This window comes from Pipra filicauda, unplaced genomic scaffold (genome assembly GCF_003945595.2).
Source record: "Pipra filicauda isolate LSUMZ 115617 unplaced genomic scaffold, ASM394559v2 scaffold170_size1570365_pilon, whole genome shotgun sequence".
NCBI classification, from domain to species: domain Eukaryota; kingdom Metazoa; phylum Chordata; class Aves; order Passeriformes; family Pipridae; genus Pipra; species Pipra filicauda.
This window is the reverse complement of record NW_024104218.1, coordinates 195,876-220,936: the sequence shown is the minus strand read 5'-3', so window position 1 is coordinate 220,936 and position 25,061 is coordinate 195,876. Positions and strand designations below refer to the sequence as shown.

The 25,061-nt window shown below is 50.8% G+C and overlaps 1 protein-coding gene across 7 annotated transcripts in view; it reads left to right on the top strand.

Moving 5' to 3' along the window:
• VAV2 (vav guanine nucleotide exchange factor 2) overlaps positions 1-21,991 on the top strand; it is a 132,794-nt gene extending 110,803 nt beyond the window's left edge. For 2 of the 7 annotated variants that reach the window (XM_039379599.1, XM_039379597.1), the window contains 21 exons: positions 2,248-2,347; positions 3,642-3,737; positions 4,330-4,398; positions 7,089-7,175; positions 8,335-8,420; positions 8,681-8,813; positions 9,498-9,512; positions 9,939-10,048; positions 10,838-10,939; positions 11,051-11,139; positions 11,888-11,904; positions 12,249-12,270; positions 13,205-13,332; positions 13,520-13,594; positions 14,187-14,239; positions 14,912-15,028; positions 15,145-15,232; positions 15,327-15,450; positions 16,369-16,455; positions 18,399-18,553; positions 19,309-21,991. In XM_039379599.1, the coding sequence (XP_039235533.1) occupies positions 2,248-2,347; positions 3,642-3,737; positions 4,330-4,398; positions 7,089-7,175; positions 8,335-8,420; positions 8,681-8,813; positions 9,498-9,512; positions 9,939-10,048; positions 10,838-10,939; positions 11,051-11,139; positions 11,888-11,904; positions 12,249-12,270; positions 13,205-13,332; positions 13,520-13,594; positions 14,187-14,239; positions 14,912-15,028; positions 15,145-15,232; positions 15,327-15,450; positions 16,369-16,455; positions 18,399-18,553; positions 19,309-19,356 (1,801 nt within the window). In that variant the 3' untranslated portion in view covers positions 19,357-21,991. Of the gene's footprint in view, positions 1-2,247; positions 2,348-3,641; positions 3,738-4,329; positions 4,399-7,088; positions 7,176-8,334; positions 8,421-8,680; positions 8,814-9,497; positions 9,513-9,938; positions 10,049-10,837; positions 10,940-11,050; positions 11,140-11,887; positions 11,905-12,248; positions 12,271-13,204; positions 13,333-13,519; positions 13,595-14,186; positions 14,240-14,911; positions 15,029-15,144; positions 15,233-15,326; positions 15,451-16,368; positions 16,456-18,398; positions 18,554-19,308 lie in introns of those variants that run through there. The other 5 variants (XM_039379600.1, XM_039379598.1, XM_039379601.1 and 2 more) reach the window with 4 other exon arrangements.
• Positions 21,992-25,061: the final 3,070 nt, after the last annotated feature.

The window sequence follows — 25,061 nt, the reverse complement described above, 5'->3', positions numbered from 1 at the left end:
TGTTTATGGGGACATATCGGAGGGGATAAAGATTGGAATGCTACAGTTGTGGTGAACGGGAATGGAGTAAAACCTCACTCAGCTGCAAGGTTTTAGTGTGGTCTCCTGCAAGCAGCAGTGGGGCTCTGAGGGCCTGTGATGTGGTGGGATGACTCCTGTGAAGGGGAGACTTGGCTCTCGTTAGATCAAAGTGATTCCTCGCTCCAAAAAGTCACCTCTTTGGCACCGCACTTGTCCCGCACCTCTGGCACGATGAATAAATGTAAAAGTTGCTTTTTTCGAACAGAATAGATTCTCTGTTTTGGCAGCTGCAAGCAGGAGCACCCCAGAACACAAAGATAAGGTTAATAAAAGCTTTTAATATCCTTAGTACTAATCAAAGGGTGATTCATTGTGGAGTCGTGCCAGGGCGTTATTTCACTGTGATTAAACCAGTGTCTAGACACAGAAATGCCATTCAGGAGTCAATAACTCCAGGAATACCATCTGCAGTAATAACACACCATAAGGTCAGGTTTTCCATCATTCTCAGGGCCTCTTTGTACAAAGGGCATTTTTTCTGGATTAAATAAAAAAAAAAGTTTCCAGAGAAGAATGCAAATGATTTTAAAACACTCATAAAACTCACTAAGGTGATTTTGATCTCCTAATTCCTGGCTCGGCTCTGTGTGTGCTGGTGCCATCCCGGGGACAGAGCTGTGCAGGCAGGGAGCAGGGAGTGGACAAGGGAGTTTGGAAGCAACTTCTTGAAGGACCTAAAAGGCTTGGAAAGATGTGAGTGAAGGAGCCAGACTGACAGCTGCGAGGTGGTGGCAGCGGATCTGGAGCTGTGTTCAGTCCGTGGGAATTTTGGGGACCTCACTGTTCAAGGGGACTTTTGACTTGGAGAAGACCCCAGAACAAGAGTGTTGGGGATGAAGTGTGTGGAGCAACCTGATCTAAATATGCAGAGTCCATTCCTACAATTAGGAAAGGCAACAGTTCCTCATTTTACAGCAAGGAAATGGGTGCAGGAGGAGAAAGTGAGTTCACTGGGGAGACAGTGTTGCCCCACCAAGAAGGGAACGTGGACCTCCAGAGTTCCTGCTTGGTCCTTATATGTAAGACCTTCCTCCATCAAATATATCCATGACAAATAGCTCTTGCTTCCCTACACATCCTGGGAGACATTCCGGAAAAATGATGCATTGCTCCTCTGCTTTGCGGGTGGTTTTTTTTTTTAAGGAAATAGTTTGTAAATCTCCTTCTCTGAAAGCCAGAGGTTTGAATTTATGCTCCTGAAGCCTCTTTGAAACTCCCCCCGCGCTGGCAAGGTAGATATTATTGTGCATGTTCAGAAGTTGTCAAGGGGAAAAGGCAGGAGAATAATCTGTATTGGCTGTGGCTTTGCCGGGGACTTTGGCTCCATAAATCTCTCTATTCAGTTCCCTGCTGGGGTCTGAGACTCCCCTATTTAGGGAGTGACGCTGGGTCAGGTGCTCCCAGGTTGTCTCCATCGAGAGATGAGGCCCTGAAATAATGGATGAGTTGCAGTGCGTGATGGAATATGTGTCTTATCAGCAGCAGAACAGTTAACAGCCAGGAAGGGGGAGAAAACCCAAACCTGTCACGCAGGATTAATGAGAGAAGTGAGGAAAAAGGGGGAATCCATGGCAAAACTGCTCTGTTTTGTCAGGTGTTTAAATTTATAGCCCGGGGTGTCCATACAGAGCTTCACTGTGTTTCCAAAGGCTGTGACAACCTTCTTTTCTCGGTGACCCATTCTCTTGATCTCTAGGTCCCTGTGGCGCATCCTGCAAGAAGCAATGAGCTCTCTGAAATGTGTCATAGAATCATCATAGAATCACAGAATGGTTTGGGTTGGGAGGGACCTTGAAGCCCATTCAGTTCCAACCCCATGCTATGGGCAGGGACACCTTCCACCAGCCCAGGCTGACAGGAGTGGAGGGGTGAGCCATCGTAGATCCAAAAACAGCCTCCTCTGGCCACTCGGCCCCTTCTGCTCATCATGAGCTGAATTATCCCACAGGCTCCTACTCTGGAGACTTCTGAATATTTAAGTGTCGAAGATTTAAGTGTTAAAAAGCCACGCAGTAAAGGAGTGTCAGTACTTTGCTATGAGTTACCTGGAGGATTAGCTGTTTGCCTTGTCCTTTCACTGTGTCCACATGCATATGTATCTTTTATAACAGGTTATAACTGCCAGCAAGTGTTTCTGATTAAATCTGTGATTTTCCCCCTCTCCAGGCTGCTGATTTATGGCAAGTACTGCAGCCACATGGAGTATGCCCAGAACACCCTCAACCACCTCCTCGCCAACCGGGAGGACGTCCGGCAGAAGGTGGAGGTGAGCGGGCAGGGGGCACTGGGGGCAGAGTGTTGCCCCCCTCCCCCTTGTCAGGGGTTTTGGAAGGACTTGCTGGAGCCAAGAATGCTGTGTTGGGAACGTTTGAGTTAGCAAAGAACAGAGGGATGTGAGGGTGTGTCTGTGCTGCTCGGAGAAGGAGCAAAGCTGGGGGGTGTCTCGTCCTGATGCCCTGTTTGCCCCTTCATCTCCTCGCCAGGCTCACACTCTGTCCTTCCTGCCTGAGTTTATCCAAGTTAAAACAAACTAGTGACTTCATTTGAGTGGGACAGGCTGGGACAAGTTCTTTGAAACGTGCAGGGAGACCCAAATGCCCCGAGCATCCCCAAGCCAGGAGCCACATGGTTTCCCAAGGTCACTAACAGCATCAGGGACCATCAGAGGTGAACCCAAGTCCCCAGGCGAACACCCGGATTACCGCCCTGTCCTCCTTCCACAGCATAAAGGCTTAGTGTAAATAGGGGCTGATCCAGATATTAAGTGAATCAAAGGAGCCCCAGAAGGGAGGCATTGTTTGAGCTGCTGGTTTTTACCCAGCTTTAATTCCTGCTTTGGTCTTGATGCTAATCGGAATTTGCCGGGCTGTCTGTACACGTTACCTCCCGTTCCGCAAACGCTCTTTGATTTTCCATGTAAACCCAATTCAGGGGTAAAACTGCATTTAAGAATTGTTTAAAACGTGTTCTTTGGGCCTTTAATAAAGCCAGTGGCTGTAGCATCCAGCTGCTCCTGTGCATTTCCTTTCTCTCCCTCCCTGGGAACACAGAGGGTCTCAGGCAGCCGAATCACGTTATTTGAATGGGTCTGGGTGAAGGTAACGGTGGCAAAACTTCCTGCAACCACATTAGCTCATCTTAATGACTTAATGCTCACCAGCGACGCCAGAGCCACTGGCTGCGTGCTCCCTGCCAGCCCCTCACAAATAAAACACATTAGTTCAGCCCAGCCAGGAGGTGGGTGAAGTTAATGTGTTTCATTTGACATTTCCCCAGGTCCAGGAGCGTTCGTGTGCTCCCCTAATGAGCAGCATCTCATTAAGCTGGAGTAGCTCAGTTGCATGAGAATGCCTGTATTTTAGGGTCCAGCCTCTGGGTTTAATTCCTTGATAACCTCCATGGTGGGAGCCCTGGCCCTGGCTAGGTGCCTGCAGGGACCACGAGCCTGTGGGCATCGGGACTGAGTTTACAGAAACCAAACGAACAATCACGGGACAGGGGAGGCTTTGTCTAGGGGGAGCCATTGTTTTCCCCAGCTGATTTATTGATCTCTTTACTAGGAATGCACACTAAAGGTCCAGGATGGGAAATTTAAATTGCAAGATCTGCTGGTGGTTCCAATGCAGAGAGTTTTGAAATACCATCTCCTGTTGAAAGTAAGTTTTTCAGCACTGGCATTTCTCTCCAGCTTCTCCCCTCTCTGTAACATCTTTCAGCTCTTTGAGTGGAGAGTGAATTGTTGCCAAATGCAGAGGGAGGTTTGGAGTTTTTTCCCCTTCAAATGATATAATTACTGAAGCTCCTTAACACGACATAATAATATTTGTGCCATCTCTTAAAGTACGGTGACCTAGGGTAATTCTGCACTTGTTAGCCACGAGAGGCAGTTAATGAATATAAAATAAGCTTGCATATAATCTGATTATGTGTGAAATTCCGCCCGTCAACTCTGTGTAACAGATCTCTCAAGCACCAGCCACTTGGCATGTTCCCTGTCCTACGGCCACAGCCGCCTGCCCAGGCATCCCTGCCACCTCCCAGGCATCCCTGCCATCCCTGCCATCCCTGCCATCACCCAGGCATCCCTGCCATCCCTACCATCACCTAGACATCCCTGCAGCCACCCCGGCGACCCTGCCGCTGCTCAGGCAGGTGCCTGTGGTCAGAGCCTGTCCGGTGCAGGCAGGGTCTGCACAGTTTTCCTAGCACCTCCAAACTCTTCATTTTTATTTATTTATACTTTTTCAGGAGCTGCTCAGCCATTCCTCAGACCGACCAGAGAAGCAACAGCTGAAGGAGGCTCTGGAGGCGATGCAGGTACAGGAGGATGAGAGCGGCGGTGGGGCAGTGCTGGGCTTGGGGTGCAGCAGAGCCTTGGAGCCCTCTACTCTGTAAAACAAAAACTAAGACAGCAAAAACCAAACCATCCTGCAGCCTGAGGGAAGGCAGCACCTCCTCCTTTTGGACACACACGTGTGTATCGATCGCTGTTTGATGAGATGGCTTCGCAGCAGATCTGGAGTCCTCGCTGCCGTCTCCCTCCCGAGGCAGCTGAGGGAAGCTGGTGTTTGTTGACAAGTTACGGACTTCTCACTGATTGCTATTGTGTGTAAAGAGGCCGTGCCAGATCCGGCTCTTGTTTTTGCTGGGAGGGATCTGGAGGAACTCCAGACGTATCAGCAAGTCGGGGAGTATTGCAGAAATGGGAGCCTGTGTGTGCGGAGCGTTCCCTGTGTGCTGTTATCCAGGTGCTGGGTGGGAATCCTTTTATCCAAGGAAATTTTTTCTGTTAAGGGGAAAATGCTCTTTCAACAGTTGAAGGCTTCTGGTGTCAACATTTTGCTTTGTTTAAAGTTTTTTTAGAGCTTTCAGCTGAAACCCCCAAAATCTCGGGAAAACCATCAGCGACAACAACAAAGAAATCATAGGGTCACAGGATCATCCAAATGTTTTCTGACTGGGATATGTACCCACACACACACAGACTCACACCAAGGGAGCATCAGCAGCAGAACCTGAATTGAAGATGCTCATTAACTCCAGATTTTCTCTCTGGAGAGCATCTCAGGATTCATCCCAGGGTTTACTCCTGTGTTCATGGTCACTCTGTTTTCTATCTCTGAGCCGCAGCTTTTGTAACATCCCTGCATTTCCTGGCACTTACATAAGTTGGGTGACCTTTCCAGCCATTATCCCTCCAAGCCCGGGAGTCCAGAGCTGATATGTGGGTCACATTAGAGTTAAGGTTGTTTGAAGGACGTTGCATTCACAGCCCTCTCCTGCTCTGTGGCCTCAAATGAACGCTAAACCTGGTGACAGCAGTTAAACCCTGCTTATGGCCTCATCATCCAGCACTGCCAGCACCACTGCTAATAAATAAATGTATATATGCTCTGGCTGTGCTGCAGACTCAGCATTCCTTGCAGGAAGCTGCCGATAGCCATCAGGGAGGTTTCTCTCTTCTTCTCCCCATCGCCGGGAGAGCGCGGGTGCAGTTCCGACCGCGCTGGGCTCGGCGGGGGCATCGGAAGCCATTCAGTTTGGTTTTAATTGATCTGCAAACCAAGGCTTAACCTCCAAGTGATGTTTTTCATCACAAGTCCAGCCTTACTGTCTGCTGTGCTGGCAGGCAGCAGACACTGCTGCTGTCTGGGGTGAGAGCTGTGCAGGGGGTGAATAGAGCAATGTTTCCCAAAGTGATTCACTTCCCTTTTATTTTGCATGAATAGTTGTTTGTGCAAGGCAGGGGCAGGATTTACACAAAAAAAAGTTGTTTGTGGTGGTGGTATTTGGTACAGTTACCAATCCTCTGTCTGAGAATGCAGAACCAAATCCCTAGGTGATGGTGGGACAACGCAATTCCCAGTGAAATCCTGCAGCCCACATTTGTGTATTGTTGTTTCAAGTCGTGGTTGATCCTGGGATTGTGTTTCCCCTGTTCAGCAGGAGGGAGCTGAGGTCAGTGCTCAAGCATGGTGGAGGATACTGCTTCATAAGGCTTTTGGTTGTGTCATTTCCCATCACCATCCCTGCCACTGCCCATTGGGGTGTTCTGTGATGTTATAAGTATTGTCACGTAGATATGTGATTATTGTCTGTGATTAACCCATCTTCTCTTGGGAAGCTGAGGAAGGTCTGACCCAGAGGGGATGTCTTAAAAAATCCCATGTTCGGATCTAATGCAAGTTGACAGGAGCTGTTGTTGAGAACAAGGAGGGAGCAGATAAGAAGCAAACAGGCTCTGAAAGGTGTAAGGAGTTCTTTTAGTAGAAAGATTGGGTTCCTTCTCTTTAGTGGATCAAAACTTGGATAAGCGAGGAATTTTTGAGGGCAGAACAAGCTCCATCAACCATCTTATTTTACAACACAGCCTTTGTGTGGTGGGAGATGTTGGAGCCCAAAATGTTGGAGGTGGGGATGCTCTTGTGGGATGTCCCGGGAAGGACCGAGCATGAGGATCCCAGTGCTCTCACCAACTTGGGTGTGATCTGGAGCACCCAGGGAAAAGAGCTGGAAGCAAGAGAGGCAGAGCCAAGTCAAGTCTGTTCACAGCTAACGTGCAGCCAGGTGTCCAAAGCAGTTACTTTACAGACATGGATGTTTTGACAGCAGAGACTGGCTTGCAGCTTTTGTATCCGGGGGGATGTAGGGAATTAGTGATGAAAGGTGGGAAGGAAGGATGCTGCCAGGCAGAGGGGCAAGGCAGGGGGTGCCTGGCTCAGGCTCTTAGCAGGTAACAGCCACAGGCTGGGTTTGCTGTGCTGCACTGGGTTTATACATTGCTATGGATTCATGCATTGCCATCTTCTGGGAAACGGAAAAAATTGCAGCACCCGCCTGGCTCAGCAGTGGGAGCACCAAGAGCCTGTGCTCAGGTGTCCCAGGCTGCTGTGGGGTCCTGCTCAGACTCCTCAGGGATTCAGGGAGCCATGCTCGTGTGGGTCCTGCTCAGGTAGGGTACTGTTGTCATCTGAAAAATAAAAATATATCCTCACTTTTCTTTGAAGGACTTGGCCATGTACATCAATGAAGTAAAGAGGGACAAGGAGACTTTAAAGAAAATAAGTGAATTTCAGAGCTCTATAGAAAACCTGGTAAGTTGAAAAATCCTCTTGAACCCAAATTAATTTTATTATTATTAACATTTTTGCTTTTTTGTGTGCATTTATTCTTTATTCTGGTGTACTACCCAATGTGTTTGGGCACTCCCTTGTCACTGGCAGTGGTTTTGCTGATGGTCCATAAGTGGTTGCTACATCACAAAGGTGCTTTGTCTGTGATGGAGAGTGACTTCTTGTGGTGGTGTTGCACTGAAAATGTGTCTCTGACTTTTTCTCATGTTATTAGTGTAGGGGCAACCCAAGAATTCCTCAAATCTGCTATCTGCTACTTAAAGTGGGTTTTCTTTTGCTGTTAAGAGGGCAGAAGTTAACTGAAAGTGGAGGAGAAGAGCTGACATAATGATACACTTAATCCTCAAAATCCCAACCAGATATTTTAAGGAGAATCTCATCCTCCAAACTCCAGAGGTATCAAACAGTCCCATTACTGGGCATCAGCTGCCCCTGTGCAGCCCAGCACTCACTTTAGCCCTGAACAAACCCCGTAATTTGATATTCAGTGGCAGACCTTCAAGCTAATGAGCTTTTCTTCGATTTGAGGGGATGGAGGGGGGGCTGGTCAGCTGTGGGTGCAGCTGCTCCTCCATCACACTTTACACTGGGTAATGCAATTTGGGGACTGACACCTGAGATACTTCAAAAGGGTGATGGAGGGAGGTGCTGGGGGCTGCCCACCCCAAGGGCTTCCTGGAGGGGTGCTGGGTTTGGGGGCTTTAAGCCCTGACTTCATTTGGAAACAGTGAACTTTTAATTGGTGGTTATTTAACAGACAGGGACATCCTTAATTATTGTAGAAACCTCTGGAAAATAGCTTATTTTGGCGAGGGGTTTGCTTTCCAGATCCCAAACTTTGTAAAAATGCTTTGTCTGCTGAGCCTTGCCCTGGGATGCCAGTGCTGGAGGTCCAGGGGTCCCCAGTGGTCCTGCTCGTGCACAGGCTCCCTTTAGAGCATCCTTGAGCTCCCCTTGGGAGCATCTTCCCTCCCCTTGGTGAGGGCGATGCTGCTCCCAGGAGCTTCAGCAGCTCGAAGCAGGGCTGGGGGGTGCAATCCAGGCAGCTTTGGGTTTCCACCTCCCCAAAGCATCATTCCAGCCCTGGCTGTGGATCTCAGCCCTGCTTTGCTTTCTGCAGCAAGTGAAGCTGGAGGAGTTTGGGAGGCCGAAGATCGACGGGGAGCTGAAGGTGCGCTCCATAGTCAACCACACCAAGCAGGACAGGTGAGTGAGCAACAGCACTCAGAAATATTCCCAAACTAAATGTGCCTTTGTTTGGTGACTCCCCTTGAGCTCATTTATTTTAATTATTGCCTGGACTTTCACTGACAGAACCCACCATCAATGTGAAAGTACAGCAGGGTCCAAGCGTTGAGCGGCGCTGGCTGGAAAGCTCTGCAGAGCTTTCCAAATCCTTCCCCTTGGATGGGGACTTTGATGAGGTGTTTAACTGGGTTCCTTGTTTATTTGCTTGCTTTGGGCAGGTATTTATTTTTATTTGATAAAGTGGTGATCGTCTGCAAAAGGAAAGGCTACAATTATGAGCTGAAAGAAATTATTGAGCTGCTCTTCCACAAGATGACTGATGACCCCATGAATAACAAGGACATTAAGAAGGTAGGTGGACCAAGGATTGGCTCTGCTGGAGAGCATTTTGGAGCTGTTTCAGGGTAGTATGTTCCCATTAGCCTTTTAAAGTAGAAACAGTGCCTGCAAAAAAAGCTGGAAAATAAATGCTCATCTTTCAAGGCAGCCTTACAGAGCTTTGGGAAATGTTTATTAATGTGGGGCTGGGCTGGATCCTTGACCTCTCTGTTCTTGCAAAACAGCCCTGAGGAGGCTGGGATGGTTGGAGTTAGGAGGGAGGAAGCTGCTCCCTGCTTTCTGGCCCACCATCAGGGAGCAAACGTCAGACAGGGAGGCAGAGGAGGGCAGGGAGGGAGGGAAGGTCCACCCGGATGCTCTCGCTCCCATGAGCTGTGGGGTGGAGGAGCCTGGAAAGGCAGCCTGAGCATTGCCCACCAGCCTGCCAAAACTGGCACTCGAAGCACTGAAGGAACATCATTTTGCTGGTGGTTTGAGGCTCAGTCTGCAGGGCTAAGGAAAACCTCCCAGCTATCGCTTTAGCAGAGCCCCATTAGCTTAATCCACTTACATGCCGTGGGAAGAGGTATTGTATAGATGGGATAAAGGGAAATTGGGGTAAGAATAGCCAGTTTTGCCACTTGGCTGCTGAAGAAATGCTGCTAGCTTTGTGTGTTAATGAAATGTGTTTCCACTTTGCTCTCCTATGCTTTCTAGTCTCACGGAAAAATGGTAAGCAAAGCACCCACTTCTCTCTCCTGTGTTTCTGTGCAGTGTTGTAATGAGACAGGCTGAGCATATGTGTGGTGGGCAGGTCAGATGTTCCTCCTGGGCTGTCAGTAGCTGTCAGAGAGAGATATAATGGCTGGGGAGGCTCCAGTGGAGCAGAAAAATCTGGGTTCTCTCATCTGCCACCGTGAAATCCTATTTGGTCCAAGTGCACAGCGCCAAGCCAGTTCAGGCATCATTAGCTGTGATGTGTTAGAGAAACAGGGAGCTGTTCTTCCTCCTTCCCTGCTGTTGCCTGTGCAAGGTTCAGCAGAAGGGGCAGGGGCAGGCACTCAGCAGTTACTGAGGTGCCTGCATGGAAGTGTGATGCATTTTGCTGCTCAGGTGTTGGGAGCACAGCGAGATCAACGCTCTTGTTTTCTCTTGCAGTGGTCATACGGCTTCTACCTAATCCACCTTCAGGGGAAGCAGGGCTTCCAGTTCTTCTGCAAGACAGAAGAAATGAAGAGGAAGTGGATGGAGCAGTTTGAAATGGCAATGTGAGCATGAGTGGCTGCTCTAGCCCTGGGTGCAGTTCCCAAGAGTAGGAGAAAAGTGTCTTGGACCATCAGGTCACTGGAGACCAGCTCTGATAGCAAAACCTGTGATGGGGAAGCTCATGTGGACTTGCTGGATTGGTCCCTGTGCAAAGGGAACCTGAAACCATCTACTCTGAGCATCCACACCAAAGCATGGGTGGTGCATCTCTGAAATTGGATTTTATCTCTGAAATTGAGATTGGATATTAGCAAGAAATTATTCTCTGTGAGGTGGTGAGGCCCTGGCACAGGTTACCCAGAGAAGCTGTGTCTGCCCCATCCCTGGAAGTGTTCAAGGCCAGGTTGGATGGGGCTTGGAGCAACCTGGGATATAGTGGAAGGTGTCCCTGCCCATGTCAGGGGGGTTGGAATGAGATGAGCTTTAAGGTCCCTTCCAGCCCAAACCATTCTGTGATTCTCTGAAATGACACCCTGCCCTGGTGCAGGGCCATGGGGGAAGTACCAGGCTGGCAGTGGAGGAGGGTGGTGCTGCAGGACCTGATCCTGAGCAGAGCAGGGATCGGCCCCACGCCGACAGATCTGGGCTGATGATTGACTCGGGCAAGGGCCAAATCCGTGACTGTTGTCCCAGGGGAAGGTTGATGGGCAAAATCCTCCCTCTCACAGTCGAGCCCTGAGTCTCCTTTCACATTTGATTTCGTATCTGTCTGTGTGGTGTCCAGGCTTTGACTGAAATGCAAACAGCCACTCATGGGGACAGGTTGATAACCCCTCAATCCTTTCCCTCAGGTCCAACATAAAGCCAGAGAAAGCCAATGCAAATCACCATAACTTTCAGATGTACACATTTGAAAAGACGACCAACTGCAAAGCCTGCAGGATGTTCCTGAGGTGAGCAACAACCTTCCAAATGTTCTGCATTGAAACATGGAAAGAAAACCTCAGAGCTGAGGATGGATTAGGACTTTCTGACTTGTATTTTTTTTTTTTTTTTTTGCACAGAGGAACCTTCTACCAGGGCTATCTTTGCCCCAAATGTGGAGCAGGTGCTCATAAGGAGTGCTTGGAGATCATTCCTCCCTGCAAGATGGGTGAGTTATTTCACATCATGAGCAGTTTATGCTGCACATGAATTTTCTGACAGATTTTCTCTATTAAGCACTAATGCTTGTTAATGCATAAAAAAATATAAGTGTGCTCCCACCCACCTCCCAGGGCCGTAATTTACATTGGCTGGTGGTTTAAAAAACAAACAAACCAGCCAGAACCACCCAAAGCAAAGAGCTGCATCCCATGGATGTCAAGAGGATCACAGCAGCATTGTGTGCTGGGTGGGCATTTAAGAGAGATGATGAGTTCTTCATCAGAAGATATTGGATAATGAAATAGGAGGGTCTGCAGCAGGGATAACATTTCTGATGAGGAGAAACCTTGTCTCTGGATCCCACATATCCCATAGTATGGCAAAAATTTGTGTCCTTGGTCTAAACTGGGCAAAGCTGTGACTCAGCTCTGCCTGGGTCAGAGCCTTGGTCCTGCTTGGGGGCTGTCACAGGGTGGCTCCAGGTAGGTTTTGAGTGGGGAGTGGAGAGAGGAAGAAACAAAATCACAGAGTATTGTGCAGGTGAGGAAATGTCCTTGTCCAGCTCCAATCCATCCCTGCATCTTGCCCGTCAAGAGCAGAGCGATGGCCTGAGTGACCCCAGCTCTGCTTTGGGCTTCCTCTGTCAGTTCACACAGAGATGGCTGGTTTACTGGAACTCACAGTGTCAAGAGAAACAGAAAATGGGGTTTGTTGCCTGTTAAATTAACCACCTATTCCACCCTTTTCTCTTACAGGTTCTTCAGCAGACCAGGTAGGTTGTTTGATGTCCCTTTTCCTCATCCCCCTCTGCCTTAGGCAGAGCCTGTGTCCTTACCCAGTCTGGGCATGGGCAGCTCGTGGGAAAAGCAACCAAAGGCCTCAGAGGGGTAGGACTGGGGACCAGTGGCCTCTTTTCCAGCCTAAAACTGGCCCAGTTTGTGCAGCACTGCAGCCCTTGGGAGGTGCCAGCACCCAGCTGGGACAAGCACCATGGGCTGGGGGTTACCAGGGAAGTTTTGGGAGAGAGTTTCTCATCATGTTGTCTTCAGGTGGGTGCTCATAGAGAGAACTGAGACTAATGTGTCCTCACAGAGACTTTTTGCTCTTTCTTTGCAGGATTCACTGGGTGCTGGACCTGGTAAGTACAGTACTGTTTTACAGGAGGGCAGACAAAACATATCCTGGCAGGAAGACTTGTTGTTGATGGGGAGCATCTTCTGCCGGCATGTCCAGTGTGCTCCAGGGATGTGCAGCTCCAGGCACTGCCCTCTCTGATGGGCCATCAGTCATGATGATTACTGCAATATTATTTATCTTCTTTGTTTAAAACTGGTCTGGACAGAGCTCCAGGCCTGCCCTGCCCATGCTCTGGCTCAAAGGAGAAGAACAATTTGTTTTTGTGCTTTCTCTGATGGAAGGAAAGCCAAGCCTGGCGAAAAGAAACCTGAATCAAATTGGTGGTTAAAACAAAAAAGCAAGCAGAGAGTGCTCTCACTGGGTGGGGAGAGGCAGAGGTGGGGAAGTGCTTTGAAAATAAACACTGTGGTTTGAGTGCAGTTGGGGGAGCTTATTTAATGTGCAGTTGTTGGCAAGACAACTGGACTTTGACTGGGAGCTTCAGGGGCGTTTGAGTCCCAGGTTCAGCAGACACTCGGTGGAAGCTGAGTGTTCTCTGGGCCCTTTTGCAATCGTGGGTGTTGCACTCCTGGTCCCTTCTGCAATCCTGGTGTCACCACTGAGCCTGGTAGGTTTTGGTGCCAGCCAGGCTTTGCCTCAATAAGGCTCAAATCCAGGTGCAGGGCTGGGAGCTGGAGCTTTGGCCGGGCTTGGTCCTTCATGGGTTTATTTTTGCTCAGGGAACTCAGTCATCCGTGTAACTGCAGGAGCCAAGAACATTCACTGTGGACACTGTTCTTTTCTGCTTTCATGCTTTCTGCCCCCCAAATCCTGCCTGCTAGTGCCTTTGGGTTTGTGGTTCATAGGATAAGGAACGAGGCTTCAGGAGGGGGAGTTTTGTTTTTGTTTTTTTTGAGCAGGGACAAGGTGATGAAACTGTTTTCCTTTTCTCCCAGGTCCTAAAATGGTGGCAGTTCAGAATTACCATGGAAACCCAGCCCCTCCTGGGAAGCCGGTGCTGACCTTTCAAATTGGGGATGTGATCGAGCTGCTGAGGGGGGACCCAGACTCTCCATGGTGGGAGGTGAGAGCGATTCCCCTCGGGAAACTCCTGGAAGGTTTTAAACCAGTGACTTCTGCGTTGTCCCTTTTATTTGTGGGCAGGGCTGTACTGGGGGTTTGGAGGCAGTCTGGAGCCTGTCCCCCTCCCTGCACAGTGACACCGGTGCTCCCCGTGCCCTCCCCAGTCTGATTCCAGCTTGTCTCTGCAGGGGCGGCTGCTGCAGACGAAGAAGTCGGGTTATTTTCCCAGCTCGTCAGTAAAGCCCTGCCCTGTGGATGCCAGGGTAAGTGCCAAAGAGGAGATGGAGCCCAGGGTGGGTGGGAGTGCTCCAGTGGTCCCTGTTGCTCTTCTCAGCATTCTGCTTGAGACCTTGGTCCTCCCAGTGAGCCCCTGGACCTTCAATGAGGCCTCTACTGTGGCTGAATCAGCAAGGAGGTGGTTCCCTCATCCCATGGCTGCAGATGTCTGAATTGCATCAGTCTCAGCCCTGTTCCCAAGGTTGGGGTTGGTGTGACCAGGTCCAGACTCTGTTCCTCCTCTGCAGGGCTGACATGGGAGCAGAGGACTTGAAATCAGGCACAGTGCAGGAAAACTGTATTTGATTTATTTTAATTGTTTTTAGCTGTTTTCTGTAATGTTGTCAGCTGCTTCCCAATTAAAAACCACTCAGGTAAATGAACAAATACAGCCTGCTCATCCCAGCTGGGAGGCTGAGAGGGAAATGTTCAGCTACAACACTGCCCTCCGCTGCCCAAGCCGATAATCCAGGAACAGCTTGGCAGAAGGAACCCTCCCGTGGAGAGGAGCGTCTCACACGTGATCCACGGCCTGATGAGCTGCTGGCTCTTCACTAATGAGCAATTCTGTCTTTGCAGCCTCCCAACAGCCGGCCGCCCTCGCGGGAGATCGACTACACGGCGTACCCGTGGTGAGTCGACCCTCCTCTGGCTATAACCATAAACCAGCATTGCTTTTTGGTTGTTACTCTGTCAGGAATCCACTCCAGTAAGGAATTCTGAATGCAGACTAGCAGTGACTTGCATCCTGCTTTCCCTGTGGCCACAGGGCAGCTGCCACACTGGTGTTTGGGTGTTGAAACCTGGTGCAGCCCTGGCAGTATCCATGAGGATTTCTTCACTGATGGAGACAGTCAGAGGCTAAAAGAGATGCTGGTTTCTCTTCCCATTTTCTGTGCCCAGAGAATCATTTTGAGAAGAAGGAGGCAATTCCTGCCTTGGCAGGAGAGGCTGTGCTTGGCTTGCCTGCTGCTCCTTCCCTCCAGCTCCAGCCAGGTTTACAAATTCGTGGATATAAATTATCCACTTGCTGAAGCCTCATTAACCTGGGGACTGTTTCTCAATTAGTGAAGAGGTCACACTTAGCAGTGCTCACCCACAGTTCAGTGGCTCAACAGCTTCTTTTATATCTCAGGGCACTTTCCTTCCTCCTCGCGCCGACTTGGATGAGACCTGTTCCTCTACCTGCCTTCCCAACCTTCATGCCTTCAAAAGATGATGTATCTTTTTATCCAAAACATGCCTGTTTGAAGATCCGCATTCATTTCAGTTAATTAAATTAATCAGTTAACCTCTGGGCTCAGGTTTGCAGGGAACATGGAGCGGCAGCAGACGGACAACCTGCTCAAGTCCCACGTCAGCGGCACCTACTTGATCCGGGAGCGGCCGGCCGAGGCCGAGCGCTTTGCCATCAGTATTAAGTGAGTGATAACTTCACTTAGTAATTGAATAATTTAGTATTTCTCGCTCCTGGAGGACAAGCTGGGGCTGGAACACGCAGGTGTGTTTTCTTGAGTACCTTTGCTGCCGTTGGCAGGTTCAACGAGGAGGTGAAGCACATCAAGGTGGTGGAGAAGGACAACTGGATTCACATCACAGAAGCCAAGAAGTTCGAAAGCTTGCTGGTAGGTTTTTGTCTCCCCTTGTAGCATGTGCACTGTCCCTGCCAGTCACACAGAGGATGGCAGAGACAGCCAGGTGCCTCTCCATCCTTCCCAGGAGCTGGTTGAGTACTACCAGAGCCACTCGCTGAAGGAGAGCTTCAAGCAGCTGGACACGACGCTGAAATACCCCTACAAATCTCGGGAGCGCTCTACCTCCAGGACCTTCACCCGCTCCCCAGGTAGAACCCAGCTTGGGGGCAGTTAAACTTGTCATGGAAAACCTCACCCTTCCAGCCAGGTGTAGGAGCACTGGATGAAGGGATTTATAGCTTTGCTGTAGCGCTTGAATTCCTCAGTTTGCAGATAAATCGTCTGCTTGGCTGGTGGCATTTTGAGGACAAGTCTCACAGCAGGTGGTGGATCAGGGGGATCTGAGGGAGAGTTTTTGCTGGGGGAGGCTGGTTCCCCTCCTGTGGTTTTGGACCCTGTGCTCAGGGGTGGTTTGCCCATCCCTTGGTCCTGCCAGAGCATCCTGTCCACCTGCAGGTCAGGAGCAGGGATGTGATGGTCACTTAGTGGGATTTACCGTGTCTTGCCCCACCTACGTGAGTTTCTCGTGCGTGTGTTTTAATGGATCCAGCTCCAGTGTGACTTGTGGTTTGAATCCCAGTGGGACTCCTTTAATGGAGATCACGGGTGAAATGGTAAGTCTGTGTCTAAAACAAAAAGAAAGGAAAAAAAAAATCAAAACAAATGGAAAGCAAAAATTCAACAGGGCAAAAAGATGTGTTTTGTCCAAAAACCTGAGCACAGAACTAACTACTTCATGGGGAAAAAATGAATTTAAAAAAATTTTCTCTGTCGTATATTTAAAAAAGAATATCAAAGGAAGATAGGTTTTAAAAGTTGATTAAATATATCCTTTTGTATAAAATACAACCATAGGATGAATTTTGAGCCCCTACACTGGCTGTGGGGCTGTGACCAGACCTTCTGTCAGCTGTCCCAGCTCCAAGCCCCTGCACAAGACCCTCTGCATGCTTTAACCTGTATTTCTCCATCAGCTTTTAAAGCACTGTGCATTATAATATTTTTTTTTTAATTTCCTTTTTAATGCGTGTTCTGCCTCTTTCTGTTTCTCTCTAACCTCTTTGCAGCCTCCTGCGCTTCCTACAACTTTTCTTTTCTCAGTCCTCAGGGCCTCAACTTTTCTTCTCAGAGCTCCTCCAGTCCCTTCTGGTCAGGTACCAGTGCCTCTCCCTGCCGGAGAGACCTGCCACCATCCCCAGCTTGAAAGCCATCACCAGTGGGACCTGTGGGGTCCCTGCTGTCCCTCCATCCCCACAGGCAGTTCAGGGGGTCCCCAGTGCTGCCCTGGGGCACAGCCTGGAAATAAGTTAATTAACCACGGCTTGGCTGGGAGCAGAACACACCCCCACTCTCTCCCCAAAATCAAGGCAGGGAAAAGATGTTGCTATTTGAGAAAAGGGGCTAAAATTAATTAAAAAGTGAATCCAGCACTTTGGGATCTCGTGATGTACTTCAAGCTCGACCTGCTTATCCCCTGTGTTTCACCAAACGAGCATTGACATCACACTGTCTCCCAGTCTGTTCCTCCTTGTTCTCAAGGACAACATCTCAGTGTCCAGCAGGTTTTGAGCTCTGGTATCTGAGGCTGCTCAGGAGCCCCTTGCTGAGGAGGCAGGAGTGGAACCTGTGCTGTCAGAGTTGTTTTTTGGGGCTCAGTCTCCCTGCAGAGAGTGCAGTGGTGCCCTGGCCTTTGAACCCCATTGATTTAATGTGTTACAGGCTGGTGTCATCCTCCCTGTTGAGGGGGGGATCAGAGCAAAATCCTACCAGTTTGCTTCTTGCCATTTAAGCAAAGCCACACATGCCTTCCTTGGTGCCGTGTTTGAGAAGAATGCTTAACTTTTCAAGCATAAATCTGAGAATTTGAGGTCCTTTAACTGCACAGAAAGTATTGCAGAAGGTAATATGTGCAGCAGTGGGCTCTGAGCAAGGTCCTGATGAAAGAGCTCAAAGCTGCTGTGATTCTTGCTCTGTTCTCCAGCCTGGCTGCCTGGCCAGGCTGGATGAGTCTTCCAGTGATTGCACGCTGTGTGTCTGGACCATTTCCATCGCCATCCTCATCTCCTTCCATCCCGAGAGCTGAAAACCTGGGCAAAGCTTTTCCTCAGTCTTAGTTCAACCTTGGTTTGCACGCTTTTATAATTGAAATTAATCCCTGGAAATCCTGGGACAAAGAAGGGAGCTTCACTGAAACACAACATCCCTTCAGGGTGGGGTTTTTTTTTACAAACTTCAGAGGAGGTGCATTTTTTTCCCCCTCTGCCCATCCCATCCCTCCCTCTGTTGCTCTCCAACCTTCTTCCTCCTGCCCAGACCTTGGGGCAGGAACACTGAGCAGTACCCCTGCCTTCCCCACCTCACTGCTGCTCCTCCTCGTGCCTCCCTTGAGCATCCCCTGCCTGAAGTGATGGAGATCCGTGGTGCTGGGGCTGTGCCAGTGCTCCCAGGATGGTTCATGGGGGCATCCTCCTCATCACAAGCTGTTGGTCAGCATTAGGGTTTGCAGGGTGCTTTGGCACCGTTTGATCTGTGATGGGACCAAGTTTCCGAGGGCCCTGGGTGCTCCCTGGAACAGGCAGAAACCAGGAGGATCCAGGTTAGCAGCTTCTTCCTCCTCGTGGCAAAGCATACAGGATTTGCTCAACACCTCTAGGAGAATTCATTCCCAATAACTCAGTTTTTGAAGTTGATTTATGAAGTTTTTTGATAACGTGGCTCCATCAGGTGCTGTGAGCTGTGCAGCAGCCAGACCTGAGAGTGTGAGTGGAAGAGGATTTTTTCATGATTTCGTTGTTAGTGATTGTGTATTCCTTTCTTTTACCTCCTCACAAAAATGCCCTTCACCCCAGAGATCCCCAGCAAGGCTCTCCTGGCAGAGAGAGGTTTCCCAAGCTCAGCAGGAATCCCGTTTAACCCCAACCACCCCAGTCCATGCGGGCTGAGCAGTTTGGATGAGTTCAGTCCCTCCAGGCCACGGTGCTGCGATGGGAGCCGTGGTGGAAAACCCAGGTTGAACCTCACCAAGCTTTTCCCCAGGCTTCAGCCGGTCCCACGTGGTGGGGGCAGCTCCCGACCCCTGTGCTTTGTCCCCTGGCAGTGTTCACCCCACGGGTCATAGGGACGGCAGTGGCTCGATACAACTTCGCGGCGCGGGACATGCGGGAGCTCTCGCTGCGGGAGGGCGACGTGGTGAAGATCTACAGCAGGATTGGCGGGGACCAGGGATGGTGGAAGGGGGAAACCAACGGAAGAGTGAGTGCATCCAGATAATGTCCTGTCCTGTTTCTGCAGCACACAGTCCTCCCCGCTGTCAGGACAGCAAAAGACATTCCCTCTTGCTCTTTCCCGGATCCTGGGTGGGCTGTCATCTCATGAGAGCCACTGCTCTGTTGCCAGTTGATGCTGTGTGACAGTGACGGTGAATCCTGGTGCACATAGGTGGATGGGAGCATGCAGTGGGTGGTGGGCAATGTCTGAGTCTGCTCTTCTTCAAACCTGCATGTGGGGGATGTATGTAGGAGTGGTTCTGCCAGGGGAAGGCTCAGCATTCCAGGAAAAGTAGCAAGCTGATGACTTGGCCTGGTGTCCCACAGTTTGTAGCTCTGGGTACAGATTCTTCATGCCCTGATCCCTTATATATTGTGGGCAACCTGTGTGTCCAAAGAAATGTATAGGTGATAGCTCTGTCCCAAATTAGGGTGGTGGCTGACCACCATCACCACTGTGGGCACATCCAGGACTTTGCAAATGGCTCACTGGGAAAGCACCCCGTGGCAGGGGAATAGTCCCAGTGACAGGACAGGAGGTCCCTTCTAGAATCACAGAACATCCTGAGTTGGAAGAGACCCACAAGGATCATCGAAGTTCAACTCCTGGCCCTAAAAACGACAGCAGTCCCACCATGCGCCTGAGAGCATTGTCCAAACATTCCTTGATCTCAGTCAGCCTTGGGGCAGTGATCTTGGAGCCCCCCCAGTCTCCAGCTCACCTCTGTGCATCCCCCACAGGTCGGCTGGTTTCCCTCGACGTACGTGGAAGAGGAGGGGGTGCAGTGACTGCGGGGATGTTTGGTGGAAGTCGTCGAGCGCCCAGAGCCGCTGCAGCCCGAGCACGCCTGTCCCGACAGGACACCTCCCAGGAGCCTCCCAGGACTGCTCTCGCAGCCTCCTCAGCAATCCTTCCTCTGTACAGTGTGTGTGCACATGTCGGGGCCGCCCCGGCCCCGCTCCTGTTCCATGTATAGAAGATTGATGGTCCATCGGATAACGTTGGTGTAGCAGCCGCGGAAGAGTCCCGGGAGAGCTGCGCTCCCCCTGCATGGACAGAGCTGAGAGACTCTGGGGGGTCTGCACCTCTCTTTTAAAGGTGTTTTAAAAACCACCCTGGTGATGGTGGTGGGAGGGTGAGGCTGAAGGTTTGTGCCTGGGTGTGCCAGGGTTAGAATTTGGGGGTTTCTAAGGGGAGGGAGCGATCCAGCCCCGAGGAGACAGTGCAGACCCCCTGCCCACACCACTCGGGTGGGCTCCCCAGGTCAGGATTTTGGCAGTGTCCCTGGCAGGGGGCAGGGTGAGGAGCAGAGCAGAGACACACAGAGGAGAGGGCTGTTGCTTGGCTCTGAAGGGATGTCAGCTGTGAAACCATTTTGACCATCAGACATGGGCTGGAAGTGGATCTTCGAATCAGACAGGAGGGGAAGGAGCCGCTTTGGCATCCCCAAGCCTGTTTTCTTTACAACCACCTCAGTCCCAGCAGCCTTGCTGCAGGTGGAGGGGGCTGCCCAGGGAGCAGACTGGTCCCACTGGTGAGAGCAGGAGGTCTCAGCGTGTTGCAGGACTGGAGATGTGCTTTGCCACACAAGGGCTTTGGAGGCCACCAAGACACCAGATACATGCAGAGGAGCGTGTGTCCCTGGGTCTGTCCTCCTCTCCCTCTCAGCAGGACCCCCCCAAGCCAGGCTGATTTTTCTTGCAGCCATGACCATGTCCCACCTCGCTGAGCTCAGGGCCAACCCACCTGAGTAAGGGCTACGGTATCAACTCCTGATTCCTCTCCCTGAGTTGTGAAAGCATCTCTTCTTCCCAGCTGTGTGCACTTTTGGGGGCTGTGAGCATTGCCCCCTCTCTTCCTCCCACAGGCTGTTACTGCTGCTGCTGTCAAGTAAAGGTCCGCCTGTTTTGACATTCCCGCTGTGTCCTGAGCACCATCTGTCTGAGCCTGTTCTTCCCAAAGTCTGGAGCTGCCAGCTGGAAATCCCAGCCCTTGTCTTCTGCTGGGGACTGGCTTCACTCTCCAGCTCCAGAATTCCCTTCTGAAGGACAAATACATGTGTGGGAGTGTGACAGGGAACAACTTTCCTGTATCTGAGCCCCAGGAGCTGCCCTTCAGCTTCCCTCAATACGTAGCATTTTGAGCTGGTGCTTCCATGCCCTGACTTTGTTCCCCTGGGACTCGTGGTGGTCCTGCCGTGTTCTCAGTGTGGGGTCTTGGCATTGTGCTGGTGCAGGTCTGGGAGATGCCAACATTGGGTGGGTGAGCAGTGCTGATGCCCTTGGTCCCTGGCACAGGGGTACCCTGTGAAGCATCCAGATGTAGCAGCAGTGCCATGCTCAGGATAAGAAATAGAAGTTTGGGACTCTTAAGGGCAAGGGAATGATGTTAACTTGGGAATTACAAGCTTTTGCTCAGTGACAAGCCCAGAGCCACCCTATTTTGCTTCCCATTCCTCCAGGAGCTCTGTGAGTGCCCCCATTCAGGGTGCCACAGGGGGAGTGGGGTGGGTTCAGCAGAGTGTGGCTGGGGCAGATGCCCACCATGGGTCTTGCTTGGTGAGGTGATGGGAATATGAGGGGGCTCAAGGCTTTCCCAAGGTACTGTTTGGTGCTAACCCCTCCCAGCCCCTTGGTTCTCAGCTTAGAAGAGAGCTGGCAATGCCCTGCTCCTGTGCAGAGCAGAGGGCCCTGTTCCCATTCCGGGAGCCGTGTTGGTGCATTTGGGTGGATGGGACACACACACACATGTGACAAACGATGGCTCATATTATGCCTCAGATCCCAAAGCCTTACAGACCTTCCCTTTAACGTGGCCAATTTTGTAAGGTGGCGAGGTCATCCCCTCTGGGAGAGCACGTACCTGTCACAGGGACCAGGACACCCCTGTTCCTCATGCCCCAAAGGGATCCCCAACCTCTGCCTGTGCTGCCCTCCCAGCCCTGCCAAACCCCCTCCCCTCCAGGGAACCCTCCCTCTTGTGTTTACTGGTGTAAGAAACTTGTTAAAAAAGATTGTTTTGTTTGTAAGTAATTATTCAGCCATTTGCCACAAATATATCTGTGAATAAGAAAGGGAAATGTTTTTTTATGATGGCAAGAAAATTGTATATATATTTTAGTTCATTGCAGACCATTCGAAATTGCAATGGGATACGTTGGAAAATAATATGTAAATTCCTTGGGTTTTTCCTTTGCACTGCACTAACTGGGGTAGGGTGGAGGGGGTTTAAAGATAAAACTGTTTATGAAATAGTTTATAGCTGGGAATTTGGAAATCATTTGGAATAGCTTGTAATGCTGGAATAGAAACTTTAGCTGCTACTTAGAAATCCTTTTGCATGTGGTTTTTCCAGACCTTTTTAAGTTACAATACATCAAAGTAAATTCCACAGCGAAAAAAATAAAGTGTAATTTTGCTGATAGGTTGGTTTTTTTTTTTTTCCAGCCATGGTTTTTGCTGTGCCAGAGGGCTGGGATCGTGTCGGGGTCCTTGTCACTCAAGCCCCCTTGGCTGTGCTGGGGCTGGAGGGTGGCTTTGGCCAATCCAGGAAAGGCAGGTGCTTATGGGGATGGATCCTTCCTGATCCCTGATGTGAACAGTAAGGGTTCATACCCGTCCAAAACTCTGAGCAGATCCCTCCCGCATTGCCTGTCAGGTTCTTTCACCTCATTCCTGGAGCAGCTGCCGCTCAGACAGTTGTCCTGTGCTCCATCCAGGCACCTTTCCTGGGGCTTTTCTCCTTGCCTGAGCTGAACCCCTGCAGGATGAGAGAAGGAGGACGATTTTCCATGACTTTAAATCACTCCTGAATATTATATTCCAGAATCCCACTTGGCCCTGCAGGCAGCAGCATATTCCAGAGCAGTAAAAGAGGTTACACAGTTGCTTATAAAATATATGAGGCATTGCTGGAGGTTTCACCGAGAGCTGCCTGTGAGCTCAGTCCCTGTGAGCTGCTGGGTCCTTTAATTAAGAACATTAATTTTTTCCTGCTCTTGGAGTCCCCAGTGCTTCACTTTTCCCAGGGTCAGCTGGAAGGGCAAAGAGTGGATGTGTTTTACATGGAGAAGCAGGATGTGAGCTGGGCACTAACTTTTGGATGCTGTTTTGGGAAGATGCTGCTCAGCCAGGTATTTAACCTTGTTCCAGGTGATGACCCTGCCTGGGATCACCTCCTTCCCTGCTGCTGCTGTTCAGTCTAAGGGAAGCTCTCCAACACACACCGTGTGTGAAATGCCAGGTTTTGGTACCTGGGTGCTCTTCTGACGGTGATGAATATCAGCCTGGCCCTGAGTGGGTCTGGCATCGCCATCAGGTGGCCACAGCACACCAGAACCTGGAACCAAGAGCTGGTAAATGCAAAAATCTGCTTCCATTTGATGTCCTGCCTCTGGGAACATGCCTGCCAACCCAGGGGCTGGGGGTATTTAACCCTTGAGTGGTTGGAGCTGGCAGGTGGGTGTCTTGACAGTGGCTTTCCTTGGCTTCATGCCAAACCTTCCCCTGGGGTCTGCACCCGTGCAAGGTCTGATGCCTCAGGAATAAATGGGGCATTTGTCCACCATGCCCAGCCATGGCCAGGTGCAGTAACCAGACCAGGAGCAGCATTCCAGGGGCATTGACAGGAGAATAAATCTCCATCCGTGACCAGCACAGCTGGCTCCAGCCCTGCACAGCCCCTGGCCTGCCCCAGGAGGGGGGATGCACCAGGCACAGGGTTTTATTTATTATTGTGATTTCCCCCCCAGCAAGAGCAGCTGCTGCCATAATCCCCCCCATCAGCCAGGCTGCCCAGCTCTGAGCAAACACGGCAGGGGGGTGGTTGCTTTGCTGGCTGCCCTCTGTGAACGGCAGGTCCTGCTCCTGCTGCAGGGTGACAGCCACCCGTGGTGGCTCTGGGGCTGGCCCTCGAGCACGCCCCGTGGCCACGGTGACCCGTGACCAGCCCGTGTGTGGCCACCTCCCTCTGCCGTGGCTGGGGGTGATCTCACGTACCACCCAGGCCAGTGGATCCCAAAACAAGGGGCTGAACTGCTGTGCAGTCAGGATGGGGATACTGAGGAAGGGGGTTGCCAAGAGGAGAGCTCGGAAAAGCTCTGCCCGGCAGGACTGTGTGGGATCCAACTGCTTTTGGCTTGGGGTCATGTCCTGGTAATGCTTTCTTAAGCCCGGTTTCAGGCTGTGGTGCAGAGGTGAGTGCACAGCTCTGCCCGTGCAGCTCCCACAGGGATGAGGGTGAGGATGAGGATGGCTCAGGCACTGCTGACCGTTGCTCCACAGCACGCCTGGCTGGCTCATCCCTGCATTAGCCACATTTTCTGTGACCTAGAAAACTCCAGCTGGCGCACACGAACCACTGTGCTCCTTATTTTAGAATTAACCCAAAAACTATAGAGAAAGATTAAACTGGCATAAGCTCCCTCTACACTGGACTGACCATCACAAAAAATAACCAGCCTTGTTCCTTCTCTGGAGTCACATTAGGGCTCCAAGGGGCTGTAGCAACCGCCACTTTCCCCACTGTCCGTCCTGAGCTTGGTGAAGGGCTCATGCTGCTGAACATAGATTTGGGCTTGTATTGTTCTAGGTCTGGTCTAACCCAAAGGTCATATTTATAATTAGGACATGCTGATGAAATGGTTCTGGCCTGTCAAACAGAAACACCCCACTGCAAACAGGAGTTTAGACTTGTTTGCAGCTCTGTGGTTATTCTGAGCAATTAGTCCATGAAGAAGTCTGGAGGAATTGGGGCCCTCTTTAAAACTGAGAAACTGGTTTTATTTTGGGGGAAGGAGAGGAATGCTGCTGGAGATTGGCTAATGCTGGAACAAGTGAACCCCTCTGCTCCTATTCAAACCCTTCCCAAACTGGAGGGATTTGGATGCAGGCTGAGTACCACAGTGTGTTCAGTGGGAAGAGCAGAGGTGTGGGATGGGTGGGAGGCAGTGGGGGGCACTTCCTAGGGTCACGTTGCTGCTGGATGGTAAAAGCCCCCCAAACCACCATTCCTGAGCTGCTCAGGAGTCTGTAGGGGGTGGGTGATGCTGCCTGAGGGACCACAATGCTGCCGGGACTCTGATCCCTCCCAACCACCAGGCAAACCCCAACTCCACCCTGACTTCTGCTTCTCTGAGATACCAGAATGAGGCCCTTCAGGAGAACTTGTGTATCCTGCCCGAACAAGCCCTAATTCCAGGGGTGAGTCCTGAGCAGGAGGAACAATAAACCTTTAAGCTCTTGGGTCTGGCTTAGGAAACGCGTAAATTAATTTTAATTCTGCTCTTAAAGTGTAGCCGCTGGGAACTGCAGCGGGAGGGTCAGATGGTGCCTTTCCTCGCCGTGTTTGCTCTCTGGCATCCAGCTGACGACTCCAGCCAGCGCCGAGCGAGCCCGGGAGGCTGCGAGTCCCCCTGGCCCCAGCTGGGCTGTTTGTTCTCTGCTGGGCACCGAGCCGGGGAGAAAAGCAGCATTTTCCTCCCTGTTTTGAATTT